Raw genomic sequence first — 24,709 nt, forward strand, 5'->3', positions numbered from 1 at the left:
TACTTTTCTAGTAAACCCCATAAGTGTGAGTATGGTCTGTGAGTTCTGTGTGGCCATGGCAATGAATTATCAAACCTAGCAGAGAAGTAGAGAGTGCCATGGAAGAGAAGGTTGGTATCAGAATTGGTAAAAAGGCTGCAGGGTGAAGGCATATCGGACCCCTGCCTCATGGGAATCAACCTTGAGCTGTTGATCATGATGATGATTCTCCTTCCCCCTTGTCAACTTAGATGAGAAGGTCAGATGCTGCTGCCACACCATTTTTGCAGTTGGTATCAGGAGCAGAATTTGTTGCAATGGCTCCAGACTCATGGAAGCATGGGGCTTTGTAAGAGAAAGAATGAAGGGGCATGGGAAGTGAAACTTTTGATTCTTATTTGGTTACTTTGGTGGTTATCTGTAATGGCTGAAAGGAAAAAAAGAGCTATTATGCTTCAACTGAGGGAAGAAGAGCTGCATCTGGAATGGCTTGGAGCAAAAGCCAGGCCAGATAAGCAAGATGATTGATAGGGGGCCAGGGTCTGTTGGTTCCATCCAGCCAGAAGCCTGAGGTCATACACATATGAATGGGAAGATAGTCAAGATGTGGAGAAGAGAAGATGAAACTGGAATGTTTTAGAAGGGGTTTGTGTGTTTATTTGAGTGTACTATGGCTATTGAATGTTTCTCCTACCTAGCATTGTAAAGCATACCAGATATATGATACAAATGAATATTGTATATTATAGATAACCTTGATGGCATAGTGGTCAGGAGCTGTGGCTGCTAACCGAAAGGTTGGCAGTTCAAATCCACCAGACACTCCTTGGAAACCCTATGGGACAGTTCTACTCTGCCGTATAGGGTCGCCATGAGTTGGAATCAACTCAATGGCAGTGGGCTTGTTTTTTTTTTTTTTTAAAAAAAATAGATAACAGAGAGCTGTAACTCTGCCTTCAGCCAATACTTGATTGGATATGCTAAAAAAGGAGCTAGAATTTGCCTGAAAGAAGCAGGCTGTTACCTGTGTGCAGTAGCCTGTGTATGGACCCCTGGTGGCACAGTGGTTAAGAGCTTGGCTGCTAACCAAAAGATCAGCAGTTCGAATCCACCAGCCGCTCCTTGGAAACCCTGTGGGGCAAAAGTAGAAATCTACAGAAAAGGATTTGTTGGGTTTTTTTTTTTCAGCCTTGTGTAGAGTACTGGGCCTCAGATCCAAAACCTGAGCCCATCCAGGGATTTTGCATTTGAAAAGACATATAGACCTACCTAGAACTGCTGAGAGAACAAAAGATTTCCATTTGAAGGAAGGACCTGGAGAAAAAACATTGACCTTTTTGCTTTTTGAATTTTGAGCAAGCAAGTGGTTTCCCTTTGGGTGCATTGAGGCAGGAAAAGTCAGTGCCCATCAGAAGAACCCCCTTCCAGTACTGGAAGTTAAAGGGAGTCTACTAGTAGACAGCCTGGTATACTCACCTATGGTGACAACTTGGATCCACTCATGATTGGAAGTAGGGGAGGTGCAGCAATGTGAGGAAGAAGAAACTACCACTTGGTAAGCTTTATAGCTTTATAATATCTTAAAGGAAGAGCTGGCTTGAGGTGAGGAGGAAAAGATGAGTTCCAATTTAGACTTTCTTGGTTAGGAAGGCTTTCGGACATCCAAATGGAGGTTTCCAGTAGACAGTTGGACATAAGGATTTGGAACTCTGTAAGAAGATTAGGCTGGAGATAAAAAAGTCATTCTCATCTGTGCTAGTTGAAGCTATGGGGATGGAGATGGTCTTCCAGAGACAATATGAAGATAGAAAAGATAAGAGCTATTCATTAATCCATTTAACAAATATGTATTGAGAATCTTCTGTGTTGTGAATACAACAATGAACAAACAGAAATTCCTGACTGAAGACTGAACTCTGAGGTATAGTAAATATAAAAGGGGTAGACAGAGGAGAGAGACAGGAAGAAAACCAGATGATTGTGGTGTCCTTGTCAGTCAAGAGAAGTAAGAACTTCAAGAAGGAGGGAGTTATTACCAAATGCTAGAGTAGTGCTGGATAGAAGAAGGAAGTGGCCCCTTCATTTAGCAACACCAAAGCAAACCCAACCTGTTGCCTTCGTTTCTGACTCATAGCGACCCTATAGGAAAGAGTTGAACTGCCCCATAGGGTTTCCAAGGAGCAGCTGGTGGGTTCAAAGTGCCGTCCTTTTGGTTAGCAGCCTGAACTCTTAAACACTGTGCCACCAGGGCTCCAGATTTAGCAACAAGTAGGTCAGAATTGGAGATACCAAGTGTAGACTCATCTTTGAAAACATCTTGGCTGTGTAGAGAAAGAGAATGGAGTTAGAGGGGGAACAGGATAAAAGGAATTTGCCCCATAAATGTCATAATTTATTTTTAAATGAATCAGTAAAGAAGTTTAACGTGTAGAATTTTACTTTAAAACAAACTCAAGGAAGTCAATACTGTAAATCAAGAGATAACTGAACAAAATTTGAAACAACTATAGAGAAATACCTCCTTTCATAGAGCCTACACTTTCATGAAAGAGCACGTTAGGGGATCTTCCTAATACTAAAACCAAACCAAACCTGTTGCCAATGAGTCCATTCTGACTCATAGTGACCCTTTAGAATAGACCTGCCCCATAGAGTTTCCAAGGAGGGCCTGGTGGATTCAAACTGCCAACCTCTTGGTTAGCAGCCGCAGCTCTTAACCGCTACGCCACCAGGGTTTCCTCCTCATACTAATAAACCAAAAAAAAAAAAAAAAAAAAAAAAAAAAAAACCCATTGCTGTGGGCTGTGGATTCGATTCCGATGACTCATAGTGACCCTGTAGGACAGAGTAGAACCGCCCCATACGGTTTGGTGCAGTGGTTAAGAGCTACGGCAGTTTGAATCCACCAGCTGCTCCTAGTAAACCCTGTGGGGCAGTTCTGCTCCATCCTGTGGGGTCTCTAAGAGTCAGGACGGCAGTGAGTTTTGGTTTGGATTCTTTTATGGAAACAGACTACCCTGTCACATCTTTCTCCCAGGAGTGGCTGATGGATTCATACCTTTGTGTTAGCAGCCGAACACTTAAACACTGCTCCACCAGAGCTCCGTAATACCAGTAAAAGAATTTAAAAAAATTTTCAATAGTGTAGCCAAATGATTGTATCACTTACTTGTTGATTTCTTTGATTGCTTAAATATAGACCAGTATGACTGCCTTCATATAGGAATTAACGGGGCATACCTCCTCCCAATTTATAATGGGTAGTTTTTAGTATACATATTGGTGTCAGTGAATTCATTGCTGTGTATATTCTCAACAACAACAAAATAAATAGAATTTCTTAAAAAATGATAAAGACTTTAGATTTTGTCATTTTTTTACTCATCTAAGTCTTATTGTCTTAAGGTCTTTCAAAATTGGGGCTATCTTCCCTGCACAAAGAATCAGACAAAGGTTTCCATATTGTACTTAATTCCTTATCACTTTAAAAAACCCAGACAATATTCAGATACTATCTCCACAGCTTTCAGCCCTGTACTTGAACAAAAGAATCTTCAGTCATTCAAATGGTTCTGAGTGAAAAAGCATGCCTGATATATACGATGACTAGGAACAAGGAAGGGAGTACAGGTCTGCAGTTCTTTATTTTAATTCTTGAAATCAGAACTGTTTTGATATTTTGAAATTTTCATATTTTAGAGAAGAAATACAGTACATATACTGTTTATTAAGTAAACTCCTATTAGGGTCTGGGACAACACCTTCTAATGAAGCGTAGTGCTCTTTCTGCAGTGCGTAGTATGGAGAATCACATTGAAGTCTTGAGTCAGTGATGTGAAATAAGTTTGCCACAAGCTAAAAAAAAAAAAAAAAAAAAAAAAAAAACTTTGTATTTTCAGAGCATTTCAAATTTCAGAACTGCAGATAAGTGATTGTGGACCTGTATCTGGTGACTTTCCAGAAAGGAACAGAAGTATTCTGACTGTTTTATTTTCTTGAAATTGTGGACCTATGATGAAATCAGAGTACATCATTTTCCTTATGTGGAATGTCATAGGACAAGTTTCTCACTAACATATATTTAAAAAAAAAAAAAAAAAAGAAAGAAAGTGGTTTTCCTAAACAAAGGAGTTTTCCTTCAGTACAGATAATGGAAAAGACACGGCCACCTTGTCATATATTGGTCAAGAACAGTGGCCAATCTCATCTGTTCCTGAGAAGGAAAATCATTATTTGGAAAGGGTAGGGGCTTGGCCCCTGTTTGGGGATTTTTCTGAGGATCTCCCCCACCCTACATTACATTTTTACATTTAGAACAGATTTAAACCAGTTTTTAGGTTTGAATGTTGTTTAATATTACCATTTTCCCTATTGGGCAACTAGGGTTTTTTGTTTGTTTTTTAAGCCTTTATAATATTTGAAATTCACCAAGCATGCTGTTACTCTTTAGAATGCAGAAGAGCAAGCCAAAGAGAATCTGCTTTGGTGACTCCCTCTTTTTCTTTAACGGTTTTATAATGTTTCCATGAGTTCCTCTAACATTGGATGAGGACCCCTGAGGCTCAATAGTAGAAGTGTTCTGCTCCTGAAATAATCTAGAAAGCAGTACGTTTCAGCCATTAGTTGAGTATTTTCTCATTTTCTAAATTTTTGAGATAATTGCAGAATTTACAGTTTCATAGCTTCCAGTTAACAATCTAAAGTGTTCCTTTTAAATGTTATTAAATATTTTGCTTTCCAGTGCTTGCAGAAACTAAGAGAGACTGGAAAATCGTCATCATTTTTAAACTAGTGGTCCCATGAGTGCTGCAACATCTCATTGTAAAGTATCCTTCTTGCTTGGGAGAGCAGGTGTGGTTTTGCTGAGTTGCTTACTTGTGACAAGGGAAAAAAATGTAATAATTCATCATAAAATCCACCAAGTGATGCTAAAAGCGGCAGCGAGAGCTATAAACTCTAGATGAATTGCTCTCATCGCAGGAATTTCCAGTTAGTATCAGACATACACATATTGAACTCTCAGAATTTCCTTACAGGCATATTCTGTATAAATCTGGACGATGATAGTACTTTATGCGTTTTTTTCTAGAACTACAGTAGCAGTGTACAGTGGTGTCAGTTTCACACTCATTTTGGAGCATGGAAATGTAATCGATTGTACTTGATAGGAAGTTATTTGGCAGTGAAGATTGAAAGATAGAAAGGGGGAAGATGACACTTTAGAAATAAAGCTCGTTAGATTTAAATAGTAGCATAACTTGAAATAAAATACATAGTAATTTGTGCTTTTGTTTTATTTTTAATGTGTAAGTAGGTTGGGAACGGAAAATGGGCTTAAGAGGGAAAAAAGCGAACGAAAATGCTTAATCTAAAACAGGTGATTTATTTGCCCATCTTATGTCTGATTACGGTGAGTTCTAGGTATGGTGATTAAAAGGAATCCTTAAAATTACTGTTATGCATGTTTGAAAAGAAGTGCTGCGTTATATTAACATCCACATCTTTACTGTCCAGAACTTTGGAGAAATCGAGCAGTTTAGGATAGGAAAATTTCCATACTAGAGACTGTACCTGCTTACGTTTTATAATTTACTAATTTGACATCAGTTTATTAATGTTGACGTTTTCATTGGCATGCAGTATCAGATGATTTTGGCGTCAGATAAATCTGGCTTCGAATTTTAGCTCTGCCATTGACTAACTGTGACCTTGGATAGATGCTTCAGCTCTCTGCATCTCAGTTCTCACATTGAAAAAATAAGGCTAAAAAAATCACTAAAGCATAGTAATCATGAGGATTGAATAAGGCTATATAAATGAAGTGCCTAGCATAGTGTTTTTGTGGCTATAATAATTTATCATTTATTATTGTTCTTCTTATCTTACTTAAATTACATATTTCTCACTCCAAAAACAAAAATGTGGTTTATCTCTGGATATCTCAGGAACATGATTTTTAATTGGCTGTGAAATCTATTAGTGTAGATGGTTTAAGTTAGTTTGTTGTAGTGCTACTGTATACATTGACAATCCTATTTGCTGGCTTTTGAACAATAATTAAACAGCAATTTCACAATCTTACTGGATTAGAAAGTGTTCTCTTCCATTATTTTATACCCTATGCTGAGATAGGAACTTTAGCCCACCTCTGTTTTAAGAAGACTGGGTAGAGAATATTAGTCAGTTGAGTTACTGCTGAATTCAAATTAACATGGGGTTTTACTGTGTAAACAAATTCCTTTTTAGAGTAGGGCAAATTGTTCAAATCAGAATCTAAACAAGACCCATACATTACATTTGTTGTTGTATCTCTTAAGTTTCTTTTATTCAACAGCAGCAGCTGTCCTCTTTCTTTCGTTTTTAATCCCCTGTGCCACTGAATCGTCCGAGAAACCAGGTCATTTGTCTTATATGTTAAAGCCCACCAACCAGAGATCCTCGGTGATATACCAGTTGTCAAAGTTAAGTTGATTAACTTGCTGCAGGAAGGGAGAAAGCACACTATGGGGAATTGTGGGTATATTAATGGGAATTAGGGAAAGATATTTATTACAAAGTTTGCAGGGCTAGAGGGAGACACAGGAAGGTCTCGGCAGGGATTAGGCAGAATTTGTATAATAGGGAGTTCCTGAAGCAGTCAGTGGTAATATCTTTAGAACAGTTTTGTCACCTCACTTTGGAACAGATGGATCTGAACATATTAGAAGTAAGAATTTGAACTTAGAAAATCCATGATGTATACCATGGTTTGGACTGGCATAATTTATCTGTTTTGCAGGTTAGTGGAATTAATTTTACAAGTTGTGGTTTTTGTTTCAATTGTCAGTTCTTCCCCCATAGCTGCCATCAGGGCCATTTTTAATTTTATGAGTACTCCCTTCTGGTTACTCAGCCTGAGCTGAAGGATGGGCCATTATCTTCTGGAGATGTAATCAGTCCATATCTGCACTGTTGTTCAGTGGGTCATGATAGCGTATCAGATTTATGATGGTAGTAGTCTTTATATCTAGTACCAGGCTTTCTTGTTCTTTATATTGAATGAGCCCATGTTGAGTCATTTGATATCACAGCTGCTGCACAGCAGTATTTTAAGACTCTGGTGATCACACATTTGGCCATTGTGCATAGATAAACTCTAGGATGAGGGTTATCATATTATCTGTTATTTATCATGATTGTCATGGATTGAATTGTGTCCCCCAAAAATATGTGTCAGCTTGGTTAGGCCATGATTCCCAGTGTTGTGTATTTGTCCTCCATTTTGTGATTGTAATTTTATGTTAAAAAGGATTAGGGTGGGGTTTTAATGCCCTTACTAAGGTCACATCCCTGATCCAATGTAAAGGGAGTTTCCCTGGGGTGTGTCCTGCACCACCTTTTATCTTACAAGAGATAAAATGAAAGGGAAGCGTGCAGAGAGGGGGTGACCTCATACCACCAAGGAAGCAGTGCCAGGAGCAGAGCACAACCTTTGGATCCAGGGTTCCTGTGCAGAGAAGCTCCTAGTCCAGGGGCAGGTTGATGACAAGGACGTTCCTCCAGAGCCAACAGAGAAAACTTTCCCCTGGAGCTGACGCCCTGAATTTGGACTTCTAGATTGTGAGATAATAAATTTCTGTTTGTTGAAGCGATCCACTTTTGGTATTTCTGTTATAGCAGCACTAGATGACTAAGACAATGATCTATAATTAATCTTTTTTATAAGATAACCAGGTGGCTTTTACCATTGATTTGGATATGGATTAGTCAACTTTGCTAGTATCTGAAGAATTAGTCCCGTATATGGGGATTGTCAAGGATAAGGATTTTGGGAGTACCATGACTTAAGGCAGGAGTGTATACTAATCATTTAGAATTGTGCTGTTCAGTATGGTAACCATTAGCCATATGTGGCTAGTTAAATTTTTTTTATTACTATTTTATTATATTTTTGGTGAAAGTTTACACAGCAAATTAGGTTTCCATTTGAAACATTTATTGTCATTATGTCGTATTTACATGTTAGTCTAGGAGGGCTGAACTTCTCGTTCGATGTGGGTTTTTTTCTCTCAAATTTTCATTTTTTGTATTCATTTTAAAGATGATAAAAACATTTTGTAAACATATTCTGGCGTCTGAATGACTCCATCTTAATGCTTGAATATGTGTTTGTGATCATGTTGCAATAGGTAGTATTACATCAATTACCAAGAAAAATGTGGCAGTCTGCTCCTATAAAAATTTACAGCCTTGGAAACTCTGTGGGGCAGTTCTGCTCTGTCTTACAGGGTCTGTATGAGTCAGAATTGACTTGACGGCAATGGGTTTGGTTCTTGGAATGAGAAAACAAGTGTCCCTTTCCATAATACGTGTATGAAGTATTTCTGCCAAGTGAGGAACAAATGAGGTTATAGCATGTGTAAAAAAAAATTGCAGTAGTTTGGATAAAGAATAGTAGTGGAAAATTGAATGCTCACGTAGTATAGGTGTCTTAAACTCAAAAGAACCTCTGCTGTGGCAGTCAGTGCATTCATTATAAATGAGATTTTTTTTTCCCTGTAAATTGTGCCCATAATTTCTCAGTTTTTAAAAACACTAATGTAGATATTCTTTTCTACTTGGCATCTACAAGCTTCTTACCAATAAGTGAGTTAGTGTTAATAAAATTGGAATTTATCTGTCCCTTTGCAATTGATTTATTGCTAAGTTTTTCCTTATAAAGTAACTAGGCTATAGAGTATATGCTGTAAGTTGGCCCATGACTTAAAAAAAATCAAGAACCAGATTTCTCATCCAGAGTTGGGAAGCTGAGAAGACTTGAGGGGAGAGTTGGGAATTTCCTTGGCAATGCTTTCATAAAATAAGTATGCCTCGGCCTACCTTTCACCTCCACATGTATCTTCTAATTTAATAAGTCAGAAGTGGCCCCAACATATGTACAAGTAATTCTCCTATTGTACGTGTTTTCAGAATTCAAATTGGTTTTAACACAGACAGTTACTTAAGGAATTAGTTTTACACTGTGAAATAATGATCTGAAACTGGCATGTAGAAAAAAAGCCAAACCAGCCACTTTGCTTGAGTGTCTTGTTGCTTTGCTTGTTGTTACAGATTTCCCTCTTATAACTAGAATGTAAACTTTATATGGGCAGGGACTTTTGTTAGGCTTGTCCATGGCTATCTACTTCTCTTTCCCCATTGAAACAATTCTTTTTTGTAATTTGACTTTTGGTAACACAGGTTTGTTGAGGTATTTTTTCATTATATCAACACAGACTAAGGTAGGGAGATAGATGTGCCTCTTCTCTCCCCCTTACTACCACAGAGACTGATTTTATGAATTGCTCTTCATAATTTATTCTCAATTGTTTATCTGAGTTGTAGCATCCAACAGGAAAAGTTGCTTTCAGACTGAGTTCAAACACGGAAACTAATTCAAACAAAAATACTATAGTTGTTGACATGATAAGAGTCCTAGACAGACTGGTCTGTTACATGGCTGTTAGGGTTTAGGGTCAGAGCAACTCTTTTAAAAACAAACGAACAAACAAAAAGGTTTTGGGCCAACCTGCCAGCCAAAAACAAGCCTGAATGTAGTACTGTATGGGCCCCTTATATAAAGTTAGACACATTGGCAGCTGCAGATACATAAGCCATGGTGTGCTTTAGATGGCAATTATTTCATAGATTGATAAGTTTATAAAGAATCTTGTGTATATTGCTTTTACTAACCTTGAAACCATGCTAACAATTGTAATAGAAACTTTTCTTGACTTAATGATTTGTGTACATCCCCATCTGCATTAAAATGACAGCAGCTCTACATAGCTTTATAGTGTGTCAGGGCTGTTTGTGTATTCCGTATCTAGTTTGTGAACTAGTGAAAGAAATACTTAACTGGGTGTCATTACGCTAGATTTCTAGTTATAGGTTCACAACTAACTGGTATCATAACTTAAAACTTCGAAATGACTTATCTGATCTTCAGTGTTCTCATTTTTAAAAACAAAGAATTGGACCAGATAACATATAATGCCCTTTCTAGCACTCAGAATAAAAAATTTTTTCTGAATTTTATTCATTTATTTTGGTAATGAATACAAGTCTTTCTCTGTATTCTCTCCATCTTCTCGTTCTTTTACATTTTTCCATTTCATTTATTTTTGTGATTTCGTTACGTTATACTATAAGCCATTTAGATATGTGATTCGAGTAAAATGCTTGAATGGCAGTTCTATGCAAATGTAACTATTGATTCAGAATTTAGCAAAACTTACTAAAACTCACTTTACAGTTGGGTATTGAAAGATATTTTAGCATTTAACTTTGATGACTGGGCTTACTGTGAGCCAAGTACTTAATTCTCTAATGTGAATATATCTGAAGCTTTGTGCTTTTGATAGATAACATTGAGTCATAATCATTTTAGTTTAGCACTTTTTATTTCCATGTAAAGTACATTTGTCTCTGAATAATCATTATTGCAAGAATATTGGCTATTTCACTCTTAGTTTATATAGAAACACTGGATATGTTGCACTCAGTTTATAGATAATTTCTCTTATATAATTCTCAGTTCATTTGTTTTTTTAAAATATGATAGCTATTTCATGATGTAGCTATAGGGCTCCTTCACTGAAACATTTTGAATAAAGGTGTTGGACATCTATGTTTAAATTGATTTTTGTTCTTCTCAGTCCATAGAGTAAAATATTTTATGGTGCTTGATAAGCCCTTGTTACTATTTACTCTCTTGTTCATGGTTTCTTTTTATTAATATGTGTTAGGTATACATTGTTATGTGAAACTGTTTAAGGATTTATTGATTTTTTTTTTATTAAATTATTGCTTATATCTTTGCTTATTGGTTAAGAGATATAAAATAGTCAAATGTCTATTGTGAATGACACATTATTTCACATACATTTTTATCATCATTAACAAAGCTTTCTTGGTATGTTTTGTAGGTGACGATTGCAGACAGAAAAAATAAACTTTCAAGAGATTCAGACCACTGGGTACTTGTTGCTTGGAACAACTTAAGGAGTGTTCGATTTATTGGGTCAGTTGGCAACAGAAAATGAAAAGTAGTGTGGCACAGATAAAAGTAAGTGTTTGAATCTTATAATAGACAAAGTAAACTTAACAGTCAATTACCTAATCTGTAAACAAAAATACATTTATATAATTATACCATTTGAACCATACGATAGAGATTATATACACATTTACTTAACTGACACAATTTCAAATGTAGATACTTGGCCAGATGGAAGTAATAGTGTGCAAGAGGGCAACTGAAAGAGCATGCAGGGTGTGTGTGTGTGCATGCATGCATCAGTGCCTCCTCAAATCAAGAAAGTACATGAGAGGGAGCACATGCAAAAGAAAAGTAAATAACAAATAGTGGCGGCAGTTCTACCATTATTCTCAAAAAGCCTACTCTCCTGAATGATAATGAATTGGAAGACAGGGATCTCCTCCCTCAGTTGGTCTCATTTTCCACGTTTGTGATAGTGGAGCATCTTATTGCATATTTTAGATTCATAGAAGAGCTTTTTATTCTGTGATGTACTTTAGACATTATCCAGTCAACATATATTTATTGACTTCTTACTATGTCCCAGTTGCTGTTATTGGTACTTTGGGTAAAATGGGAACAAAACAGACATCTTAGCTCTCATGGATTTTACGTCCTAGTGGAGAAAGACAAAATAAACTATAAACTTAATATATAAGTAATTCGTATAGTAAATTATAATGTTAAGTGCTGGACTTGTGCTATGGAGATAAAAAATAGAATAGGGTAAGGAGGGTCAGAAGTGTTTGGGGTTGCAGCATTCATTAAGGAGGTGAGTATAGGCCCCACTGAAAAGGTAGCCATTTGGACAAAGACAAAAGGGGTGAAGGAGTTAGCCATGTAGCCATCTGGGGGAAGTGTGTGCCAGGCAGAGGGAACAGCAAGTGCAAAGGCCTAGAGTCAAGTGTGGCTGGAGCAGGTTATAAGAAAGAGAGAATAGTAGAAGATGAGGTCAGAGCAGTAACAGGGACCATGACTCCATCTGATTTCAAAACTATTCTTCTGCCCGTGAGTGAACTTAGCTGGAGAGCAAACCATTCCATTTCCTGTTCTTTTCAACAGCAAGGATATACAAGTCAACCCCATCCCTTTTTTCTCATATGTCATTTCCTGAGTCTTGAAGTCAGTAAAGGGGAAGGTATATTTTTATTTGACTATAAATATAACCATTCCTCCCTTCCTCTCCTCCACCATCTTTGCCCCACTAAACCACTTTCTTCTTTAAGGAGAACTAGTAGACCGTGAGCTCCTTGACAGCAGGCACCAAGTGCATGGCCTGGCATGTAGTAAGTGCTTAATAGACTGAAGGGATAGACCTGTAGACTAAGGCAGATCTGTTGCCATCTTTACTAACTTCTGTTGTCAGGTGGATATCCAGCCTCTGCTTGTATATCTCCATTAGAGGGTGCTCACTATTTCCTAAGGTAGCCCCATCCGTCAGTAGATACCTTCATATATTGTTCTAAAATCTGCCTCTTTGGAACTTATACTCATTAGTCCAATGAGTATAAGTAAACAGTTACTTATCCAGGGCCTAGTAGTTGTCAGACTCTGTTAGGAGCTGGGCACATAGAGAAAAAGGAGACCTTGTGTGGAACCGACTCTCAGCTAAACCATGTTAGACAAGCGCTCAGATATTTAGGCTGATACCTTTTACACAGAAAAAGAAACGTTTAGTCTTTCTCAGAATCTTCTTCCTGTTAGCCACAAGCAGGTCCACTAGCTGGGTTCAGGCCTGTTCTGACCTCATGTGAAGTTCAGATCTTCCCATGATGTTCTAAGGACACATATGTTAGGATCATGAGGATTCAGTTGAGGATCCTGCTCTTTTTTTCCTTGAGCCTTACTGTAGCTTCCTTAGCTAGCTAGAAGCAAGCTCCCTACCTCTTCTAGTCCCTTCTCTGCCTTGCTGTTGGAGACTTGTTCCCTGAGCCTAGTGAATACTGAAAGCCTTCTGGACTCAGGCTTCCTGGTCTACTCACCTTTTCACATTGCTCTCTCGGCTGCATACTCCCTACGTAGACTACCTGCATAGGTTAATCTAGTTAATGTATACCATTCACATGTATCCTTTACCTGATGTTGTATGTGCAAAGCCATATTTGTTTTGCTTAATGAACAATTCAGAGAATTTTTCAAGGTAATTTTGACTATATATTCAACTATTGCACTCTAAACTCTGTGGTAAGGGAAATAAAGAGATTCAGGTTATTAATATTTAGATTACACCCCAGAATGACTTTTAACTTAGTGAGAGCCTATTCATCGACCAAAGCTCATTTTAAGTACCCAGAGTTATCCTTTAGTATCCTATGTCATACTGATTTTTCCCTACTTGAGATCTCCTGTTAACACTTATTATCTGTGCCAGACATTTGTTACTTGATCGTATTTAACAAAATCCTTCCAATTCATGACTTCAATATTTTTGATTTCTCCCTCTTGCTCACAACAGATGTTGCGGAGATGTGTTAAAAATCGTTAACACAGAGTTGAGGTCTTCTTTCTAATGTAATCAAAATAATTGCATTGCCTTGTAAAAGAAAAAGTAGACAGTACAGTTTTATTGTTCTCGCTCTCTCTTTTGGGACACGTATTTTGATATTTTTAGTTGTGGGAATCTTTAAAACTGTCTGTCTCCTACACGAGCATCAGTTTTTGGGAGATCCCTCTATTTGTACTATTTGTAAGACATAGGCCTTGCTATGTATGTCTTACAGTAGTCAGTAAACACTATGATTTTATGTTACCAGTTTCAGTTAAATCTTGTACTCCATATCTGGCTTAGGATCTTGATGTCAAGTTTTAGGTAACCCTGCATCATATGTATCGAACACTTCTGCTTCATTGTGTTGCTAAGTGCAATAATTTTAAAAACTTTCTTAAACACATTAGAAACAGGATTTTAAGATGGTTGCATTTAGTGTAAAATAGCCAAATTATGGCTACTTTAAATTACAAATTTTGATTACATGTTCATTCACCTGTGTAGTCTAGTTATTGCATCATCACCACCAGTTGCTGTCAGATTGACTCGGACTCATAAAGACACCATGTGTGTCGGAATAGAACTGTGCTCCCTAGGGTTTTCAATGGCCGATTTTTTTCAGAAGTGGATCACCAGGCCTTTCTTCCAAGGCACCTCTGGGCAGTCTCAAATCTGCAACCTCAATAGTTAGTGAGAGTATTTTGGCAATTGTGGTAACGTTAGACTCAAAACTGCTGTTAATTATTAGGTAATCATAAAGCCAGAGGAAGTTGGGGCTTGTTTACATTCCTGTGCAGAATAATTCTCTATTTTAGATACATCTGTTTCCCATTAAGTAGATGAGCATATAAATGTGCAAAACAAATTACTGATTATTTAATTTTTTTCTTAGATTTCAAGATTAAGGTACTTTAGCAAACATACTCTGCTTTTCCTTTCTTGTTGTTAGGTTAATTAAAATTATCTTAATTCTTAAAAAACAAGCAAAAACTTGTCAGTATGAAGGTCGGCCAGTTGTATTAAAAAATTACCTATTTATAGAGATAAATATTGTGGTTTCTTTAATGTTTTTGATTTATTAATTAGAATATATTCTCAAACTGTTTTGTTTGTATCTCTGTCATGATACATTGAAGTTACTTATTTCTGTGTCTGTTTTTGAAAGAATTTTGCCTAGGGTCTGTATCTTAAAAGTCATGTTTTTAATTCCCTTTAACTTAGGGCCATATGTATCAGACACTCAAATGATGTTTGTTGAAAACAAAATGAATTTTTATAAATATTTCTCTTTAATATAGAGTCAGTCTAGCTGTTTATTTTCATCTACATTTAGTAACCTAAAATTGTGGTTTTCATAAACCAAAGGGAATATGAGGCAAGTGCAGAATTATAAGACTTGAGTATACTCAAAAGTGAGTTCTTGCTAGAAAGCATCTGGCCCTTGATTTTGGTTTTCACCAGGAGAAGCCCTTTAAGAAAATGGTGCTCTATATATAAGTTTATAACTTGCTACATAGGAATAAAATATGGACTAGGTAGCATCTAAAATTTGAGAATTATCTTCTACTTTTGTTTTTTTGTTGTCATTACACAAATATTTGGTCCATAGGGGAAACAGGTAACTGCCATAAACATTTACCTTGGATGGCCTTAAAATTTTGTTTTATCTTAATACAATTTAGTTAATGTGAATTATTCTTACGTTAAAAAAATGTTTTGAAATAATTTCTAAAGTACTTCCTGTTTTCCCAGATACACATTTCATTCTCTATGTTTTTTAACATTACAAATAATTTTTAAAATGCTTTCTCTCGTTTTTCGTTTTGAAAGCATTCTTCTGGTCATGACAGAAGGGAAAACTATAATTCACATCAGAGGACCTCCTCTCCAGAAGACAGGTAAACAATTTTATATGTTCTGAATACAATTGAAAGTTTTTGAAATAAGTTTAAGAAGTAGCTCTGCTCTTAGGTCCTTCATTTTAGGGTGAACAGCTTTTTTATGGTTTTACAAACAATATTGCTTTAATGAGCTTTAGGAGGAATCTACAGTGGCTGCAACAATGGACTCAAACATAGCAACGATGTCAGGATGGTGCAGGACTGGGCAGTATTTTGTTCTGTTGTGTGTAGGGTCCTTATGAGTCAGAACCAACTGGACAGCACCTAACTACAACAGGAATAAACAGCTTTGAATCACTGTTCTAGGAGTTTCTAGTAAATAATTCTGGATTTTATGTAATATTTTAGGTGATAGAGAACAATTTTAATAGTTCAAATACTAAATATAGTAGAAGTTGGTAAAATAGAATACTGAGTTGAAATTACGTTATTTGAAGTACTGCTTCTGTTGCTACTACTATCTTAGATTTATATAGTTTCATATTTAGGAAATATTTTTATATACATTATGTAATTTTATCATAATTATGTTGAGATCAAAGATCCAAAAATGCTACTATTCATGTGGATCATGCATTCATATCAGGGCTTCAGTTATGTCACTTAGTAAGCTGTAATCATTAAAAATGATTTATGAAGGGAGAAATCATTCTCTAAACTTGCTTCCATTTTTCTGATCTCTCCTTTATTCCCTATGTTCTTTCTTCTTATTCCACTTTGCTAAATATCTCCAAAAACCTTTGTTTTATAGCCATCATGGTAATTGCCACGGTTTGATACCGCTTACTACCTTTCACCAATCATCTGCTCCCTATACTCAAAAAATACATCTGTGCATATGTGTGTATATACATCTAAATTTATGCACACACACATATACATACATGTGTATAAATTAATTGTAGATGTATATATAACTTATGCATTATATTATTATGCATATGTATTATATGTGTACATATTTAACTTTTCTTAATCTCTGATTTTACTGACTTTTAAGATTTAAATAACAGATGTTGTGCTATCTCTCTTTGTATGCTAATAATTTCAATCCATTCTCACTGCTGTACAATATTGCGGTTTCAAGAATAACAGTTGATGAATATAGTCTTTTGGGATGGAATTAAACTGGTCCTTATGGAGGCCAACCAATGACATTGGTCTCATTTGTATAGTGTTCCAATAAAATGAGCCAACTAAACAAAAGAAGTCATTTACAGGACAGCCTTTTTCTATATATGATATACAGATATATGTCTTCTATTAAGGATGATATGAATCAGGATGAACAAGTTTGGTTAAGTGAATTCCAGAAATTGTTCCATTTCACAAAAGCTAGGAGCTTTTGTAATCGTGCCTGAATAAACATCAGCTAAATGAGCCGTTCGTTGAAACCAGTTTGTTAAAAACAGTTTGACAAGAAGTTTTTCAGTCATAGAGTTGCTTTAGCATTATATTTATAACACAGTTGTTTCCAGCTTATGCTTTTGTTCTTCCTATTTTACATCAGATATGCAGAACAAGAAAGATCCCCCCGGGAGAGAGATTACTTTGATTACAGCAGGTCAGACTATGAGCATTCAAGAAGAGGACATTCTTATGATAGTGGCATGGAGTCACGGTTAGTGTTGGAAATTTTAACTTTAGCAAAATTATATTTGTTTATATTTTCTTTATGCTTTGTAATAACAGAATAAGTAAAAATAGCAGTTGGCTTTTATTCTTGGGATGTTCTTAGGCATCAGGCTGTCTGATAAGGACTTCATGTGGCTTAACTGCTCATTGCAATAAATATGTGAAGTTGTTGTTGTGTGCCTACTATTATATCTATTTTACAGCTAAAGAAACTGAGACCTAGAGAAATTGAGTAATTTGTTCGTGTTTATGAAACATGTCTGACTGTAGCACCCAGGTTCTTAATCATTATACTGTACCACATTAGGGGTTGGCTTATATGATATTTTGAAGTTCTTTACTGAATGAAAGAAAATAATTTATTTTATGACCTGGAATGATTTAAATTTATTTTCCTATGTAATGGCAGAGAGACATTGTGAATGGTGTTACTAATCTGGAGTTTTTTCTAAATATAAATGATTCTTGAGTCTTGGAGAACTTGACTGCTCACCTGTTCCTCCTGCTAACAGGACCTATAGAACTTACCTGGCTGAGATGGAAAAGGGAACTGAAGGGAGGGCAGATAAACTCCTCTCCAAAGCAAAGATTATTAGTAGATTGAGGGCTTTTGGAAACTCTTGGGGCAATATTTAAGAAAAGTCAGATGTAAGTACCGTTCATTTTTCATTGAAAACTAGGTGGAGTGTTATAATTCCTTGTTATTGATCTATGTTTGTTGTTATTTCTTTTTCTCCCTTGGAGAAATTAGTAATAACTTTTGCAATGAGAATATTCGAATGAAGCTAACATTTTAGAAGACCCTCTATAAAAACCTTTCTAAATGGCCTCTGTATTTGCTTAGGAGCAAGTTGAATGGAGAAAAAAGTTGCTTAGTGGATCTGGAGAAAGAATTCCCCAGGTAGAAACAATGGTAGCATCAAAGAGAGTAGGTGAGCAGTTAACTAGAATGCTCAGTATAGGGAAAGAGGTTCACGAAATTTTACAGGAGATGGAACTATTCTCAACTGCTTTAACAGGACCCACTATATGAGTAATGCTCTATTGTACGTATCCATGCTTTTGAGAAGAGTAGTGGTGCAGACAATTTACTAATCATCTAAAAGTGGCTTTGGTATTTCCTTTTTAATGAGGTAGAGTTGCATAGTAGAAAGAACCCTTATACTTCATATTCATACAGATTAGAGTTCAAAGTCTTAGTTGTAGTTATACAAATTTGGTAACGTTTCTTACCAATTTTATTCTGAACATCAGTTTCCTCATCTGTAAAATGAGGGCTGTAATGTGTCTGAACAGTTTGTCTTAGGTTTGGAAATAACTTCTGTATTAATACCACATCTGGAACATAGTAAAAACAAACAAACAAACAAACGCATTGCTGTTGAGTTGATTTAAACTCATGGAAACCCTTTGTGTGACAGAGTAGAACTGCTCCATAGGGTTTTCTTGGCTGTAATCAAGGTTCCCTGGGTGGCTCAAACAGTTAAGCCCTCGAATACTAGCCGAACGATTGATCGTTCAAACCTACCAGGAGGTGCCTTGGAAGAGCAGCCTGGTGATCTGCTTGCAGCAGGTTACAGCTTTGAAAACTCTATGGAACAGTTGTACTGTGCACACGTGGGGTCACCATGAGTCAGAATCGATTCGATGACAACTAGCGACAATTTTAATGGCAATCTTAAACGCCTGGCACATTTGTCAGGCCTTTCTTCCACTGCAATTTATAGATTAGTAATTGAGCACAAACTGCTCGTACCACATAGGGTCCTCAGAAATAACAATTTTAAAAATTATTTTCTTAAACACATCAATTTAAGTAGTGAAGAGAAGGGAACCAATGGCATATTGAATAGTATATAGAAAACAGCGGAAGAATTCAAATTTCTTAGTGTTGTACAAAGTGGTTAAATACTGATTATATGTTTTAATTAATCTGGCAAAACTAACAAATTCTGTTAGTATTTCATAAACCATATGATCTGTTTCCCAAGTTCTATTTATGTATCTCCAACAACCATTTCCCTTGTTCCTTCAAAGACATCTAAAACTACATTTGTTATCTTCATAAGATTAGCTTTCTCCTCATTTTCCTGTTTGTCTTTACCAGTCATGCAGTTTCAAAAACTTGTCTCCCATGTTCTATTTGTTCACCAGGTTCTATATCCTTCTTGATGTCTCATATTTTACCTACCCCATAACTACCCAGACTATACCTCCACTAGAAATTTGATCAGATTCCTCTGCAGTTTAGAGCTGTGCACATTTTTTGGTATCTACAGCCTAAATTATCTTCTCACAACTTTCTGTTATGTACCTAATCCTGACTTGTCACATTAGCCTCCAAAAAGCCAGGCTTATCTGGTGTTACCTTAATAAGAACAAGTAATATCGCCATTAACTGGATGCCTATACATTTTCTTCCTGTGCTAGGTATTTTGCATACTTTCTCAAATACTCTAAAAACTCTTACAAAGTAGGTACTATTATTCCTAATGTATAAATAAGGAAATAGGTTTGAAGTGATGAAGTAACTTACCTGTGGTTACAATTACACAGCTGGTAGATGATCCAGCTGGAATTTGAACTCAGTTTTATCTGACCCCAAAACTCATGCACTTTCCACACCCATGGCTATATTACTTCAGTAACTCTTTACGAGTTGATACATTCTAGATATTTAAAGTCCCATTTGATCCTCACAGTCATACTGTGAAGTAATCAAGCTGTATATCATGTAGAATATAAAGGCTAACAGTCCGAAAGCATTTGAAGACAGATGTTTCTGTTTAGAATCAAAGAAGACTATTATTTTTGCACTGTAAAGGAGCAAGCACAAGAATTGTAGGGACATAGTTTTATCAGCTAACTAGCTGCCTTACCTGATGTTTCTCAGAAGAATCATAATCAATGTCAGTAAATCCCTGCTGTAGCTACTTCTTGGAGCATGCTACATTTACAGTAAGGCTCAGCTCAGTTGCAAATCTGTGCCTAGAATTTGGAATACCCGCCCTTGTGACTAATTGTAGTTTGTATTTGAAACCAACTTTTTTCCCCTTTGTTCACGCCTTACTGTATACACAGACTGTCCTCACTGGCAGTCACTCAGGTCCCTGTATACCTCAGTTTCAAAACTGCTCCTCTGCAGCTGCCTGGGATATTGCCTGCTTTTCTCTTTCCATGCAGGTTGTGTTTCTGTATATTAAGATAGACCATCTCAAACATATCCTTCACATTTTGCTAAAATCTATTCAGTTGTTCCCTGGTGATGGAATGACAACATGAAACTTATTTTTATTTACTATGTTCATATAACTCATGGTTGCCCAAAGCATGAGTGGAAGGCTCTGAGTTTCAAAAGCAATATAAAAAATCAGCTAAGTGGAGAAAGTCTTCTCTGGGGAAAGATAGCAAAAAGCAAACACTCACTCTTTGCTGTTTAGTTCTTGATGGTTTCATAGAACAAGACTGTTTTAAAAGGATTAATTTAAGAAAGAGTACTCACCTACATTAGTAGGGAGGAGTTAATTTGTGGCTAGAAAATGGTTGATTTTTTTCACATTGTTTCAAATAACCAGAAGCTTCTGATATCCTGAGATTTCTAGTAAAAGTACCAGTGATATTGAAAACAATTTTAAATATTACATTTTATTGTAACAGTCTTATTCCTAAAATTGCCTTTGTTGTTAGTTGCCATTGAGTTGGCTCAGACTCATGGCAACCATATGTACAACAGAATGAAATGTTGCCCAGTCCTGCACCATCTTCATGATTATTGGCATGTTCAAGTCCATCGTTGCAGCCATTGTGTCAATTCATCTCATTGAGGATTTTCCACACTTTCATTGGTTAACCTCGGGGATTCATCTTCCATCATCTATATGGGACAATATTTTGTTGTGACTGCAGGGTTTTTACTGGCTAATTTTTGGAAGTAGATGGCCAGGCCTTTCTTCCTAGTCTGTCTTACTCTGGAAGCTTTGCTGAAACCTGTCCACCATGGGTGACCTTGCTGGTATTTGGAGTACCAGTGGCATAACTTCCAGCATCATAGCAACATGCAAACCACCACGATATGACAAACTGACAGACAGGTTGTGGAAAAATTGTCTTTATTAGAGATAAACTCTGGTTTCTCTTTTATACAATATGTTATATACATCACAGGCCAATTTGTCTTCTTAAAACACTATTTTTATGTCATTCTCCCACTCAGAAACCTTTAATGATTCCCTATCATCTCCATGTAAAAAACTTAATCTTTAAGATTTCAAAGTCTGACTCCAACTCCTTTTCCCAACCACCATAATAACATTGTTCTTTATTGTTTACTGATTGTTCTACTCATTCTCAGGAGCCAGGGTGGCACAAACACAGGGTGGCACAAAGCTCTGGTTAAGAGCTCAGTTGCTAACCTAAAGGTTGGCTCGAACCCACCCAGTGGCTCCATGGGAGAAAATCCGGGAAATCTGCTTCTGTAAAGATTACAGCCTAGAAAACCCTATGAGACAGTTCTGCTCTGTTACATGAGGTCACTATGAGTTGGAATCAATTCAGCAGCAGCCACCAACAGCTACTCATTCTGGCCTAAACACTTCCCCTTTTTTCACTAGTTAATTCCTGTTCTGTTAGTTGCAGAGTACTCTTCTCCCTCCTCACCTTCTCCCTCCCTGTCTAAATCCAATGAAACCTTCAAATCAAACCAAACCCATTGCCGTCAAGTTGATTCCAACTCAGAGCGACCCCATAGGACAGAGTACAACTGCCCCATAGAGTTGCCAAGGCTATAATCTTTACGGAAGCAGACTGCCCCACCACCTGCTTTGCAGTTAGCAGCTGATAGTTTAACCACTTTGTCACCAGGGCTCCTTATGAAACCTTCAAGACCTAGTGTAAGTTATAGTTTTTCTGTGAGACACTTTCTCTCACCATTCCAAACGCTTTTTCTAGTCGGAATATGTGTGCCCACTTCTGCTGTCACTTATTTCATGTGCAGTTCATTGTAAGAGTGTATTTATATTGTTCTTTTCTCTATTTAAAAAAAATTAACATTACAGAAGTAGGGACCGAGAAAAACGAAGAGAAAGAGATATGGATCGGAAAAGGTCCCGGAAATCCCCATCTCCTGGGAGAAGAAGCCCAGAGCCATCCGTAACCCAGAGTTCCTCTGCTCAGGATGAACCTACTGCAAAGAAGAAGAAAGATGAAGTGGATCCTCTCCTTACTCGAACTGGTGGAGCATATATTCCTCCTGCAAAGCTCAGGATGATGCAAGAACAGATCACAGATAAAAGCAGGCATGTTCATATTACTAAGTACAGGTAGTCCCCAACTTACGACAGGGTTTCGTTCTGACACCTCCGTTGTAAGTTGGTTCTGACGTAAGTCAAATGCCTCGGTTTTTAGTTTTCAGTGTTATTGCCTTTTATTATCAGTGTCCTTATACATCATAAGATTGAACATCTGGGAGTGAACATCTGAGTGATAACATCAGCAAATTTCTCACTGCAACATTGCATGTAGTACATATTACTAATGATAAGATGTACAAAAAAAAAAAAACAACTGCAGTTTGTCATAACTCGAATACATCGTAAGTCGAGGACTACCTGTATACAAAGCAATGAGATAGTGTTTAAAAAGAAAATTATCTATTGTCTAATTAACCTTGGCTGTTGAAAATTTACTGCTTGCATACTACTTGCCCTGACATTAGCTTATAACTTCTTTATTTTTGTCGTGAATGAATTTAAAAGTTTGAGGAAAATGTCACATCTTTTTTTTTTTTAAATAATTTTCAAACTGTTTTTCTCATAATTACATGCGTGCCTATTAGAAATGTCTTTTTTCATAGATAGTGAAAAGTACTATTGATAGGTTAAACCTACAGTGGATCTTTACAATTGTACTAAACCAGGAGTCAGCACTTTTTCTGTGAAGTAAAATATTTTAGGGTTACTTAAAAAAAAAAAAACTGTATAGTCATCTAGCATTCAGCTGGTATAGCTGTAGGTCTATTGTTTAAATGTAGAGGTGTTCTTAATAATATTTAGAGCATTCTTTCAGCCCCATGATTCCATTCCTTTTCCTGTAATTATTACCATTTATTTATAGTTCAAAACATTTTACTTTGTTGTCTCTGTCATATTTTTATGAGATGGGACATAATAACAATTGCCTTTTTATGGCTTATATTCGAGTGTTTCATCTTGTAATGTTTTTTCAAAAAATAATTGCCTTTATTTTAAGATTTCTGTTAAAGACAAGTTTAAGTAAATGAAGCATATAATGTAACATAAATATGTATTGAACCTAAGTAGTAAATGTTATAAATTGAAATATACATGGACATAAGAAAAAAACATTATCCTTTTAATTATATTATTAAGAGGAAGTGATCTCTACTTAAACATGATGTATATGCAGAAAGTTGAACATGGTTTAGGATATAATCTGTTTCCTATACCCACCTATATTTTATTGTAGTTTTGGGTCATTTTATTGTGAAAATAACATTAAAAGTAAAGGAACACTAAGTATTTTTTATATTCTTATTAAACCTCTTGTGATTGTAGTTTTTGACTAAATCTTGTCTTTATTAAAATCTATTTTTTTAGCTTAGCATACCAGAGGATGAGCTGGGAGGCACTGAAGAAGTCAATCAATGGACTTATTAACAAAGTTAACATTTCTAACATAGGTATTATTATTCAAGAACTTCTTCAAGAAAATATAGTTAGAGGAAGGTAAGTGTCAGCCATTTTGTTTATAGTATTTCAAAGGAACATAATATCTACATGAACAATTGATTTATTGTGCTACTTCATTTCAAAATTGTTGTTGTTGTTGTTAGATGCTGTGTAGTCAGTTCTGACTCATAGTGACCCTATAGGACAGAGTAGAACTGGCCTATAGGGTTTCCAAGGAGCAGCTGGTGGATTTGAACTGCTGACCTTTTGCTCAGGACCCCTTCTATTAACCACTACACCACCAGGGCCCCTCATTTCAAAGTTAGTGGAGAATATTTATTTAAAATATAGTTCTTAGAAAAATGTAAGCTACTGACAAATAACTTGCACCTCACTGTTGAGATGGTGTGGAACTTTTGCTTTTCAAGAAGCTTTTTTTTTCTTTCTCTCTCTATTAATGACTTTATTATTATTTTTTATTGTACTTTAGAGAAAGGTTCACAGAAAAAGCTAGCTTCTCATGAAACAAATAGTACACATATTGTTTTGTGACCTTGGTTACCAACCCCATGACATGTCAACACTCTCACTTCTCAACCTTGGGTTCCCTATTACCAGCTTCCCTGTCCCCTCCTGCCTTCTAGTCCTTGCCCCTTTAGTCCCATTTTGTTTTATGGGCCTGTCTAATCTTTGGCTGAAGGGCGAACTTCAGGAGTGACTTCCTTACGGAGCTAAAAGGGTGCCTGGGGGCCATACTCTTGGGGTTTTTCCAGTCTCTGTCAGGCCAGTAAGTCTGGTCTTTCTTTGTGAGTTAAAATTTTGTTCTGTATTTTTCTCCAGCTCTGTCTGGACCCTCTATTGTGATCCCTGTCAGAGCAGTCGGTGGTGGTAGCCGGGTACCATCTAGTTGTGCTGGACTCAGTTTGGTGGAGGCTGTGGTGGTTGTGGTCCATTAGTCCTT

At 36.5% G+C, this 24,709-nt stretch overlaps 1 protein-coding gene across 3 annotated transcripts in view; it reads left to right on the forward strand.

Moving 5' to 3' along the window:
* Positions 1 to 24,709, forward strand: part of CWC22 (CWC22 spliceosome associated protein homolog) — a 69,082-nt gene that overhangs the window by 6,823 nt on the left and 37,550 nt on the right. For all 3 annotated transcript variants that reach the window (XM_023730516.1, XM_023730517.1, XM_004375460.2), the window contains exons 2-6: positions 10,926 to 11,065; positions 15,357 to 15,424; positions 16,938 to 17,048; positions 22,117 to 22,356; positions 23,677 to 23,805. In XM_023730516.1, coding sequence (XP_023586284.1) covers positions 11,039 to 11,065; positions 15,357 to 15,424; positions 16,938 to 17,048; positions 22,117 to 22,356; positions 23,677 to 23,805 — 575 coding nt within the window. In that variant the 5' untranslated portion in view covers positions 10,926 to 11,038. The remainder of the gene's footprint in view (positions 1 to 10,925; positions 11,066 to 15,356; positions 15,425 to 16,937; positions 17,049 to 22,116; positions 22,357 to 23,676; positions 23,806 to 24,709) is intronic.

Source organism: Trichechus manatus, unplaced genomic scaffold, assembly GCF_000243295.1.
Source record: "Trichechus manatus latirostris isolate Lorelei unplaced genomic scaffold, TriManLat1.0 scaffold00037, whole genome shotgun sequence".
NCBI classification, from domain to species: domain Eukaryota; kingdom Metazoa; phylum Chordata; class Mammalia; order Sirenia; family Trichechidae; genus Trichechus; species Trichechus manatus.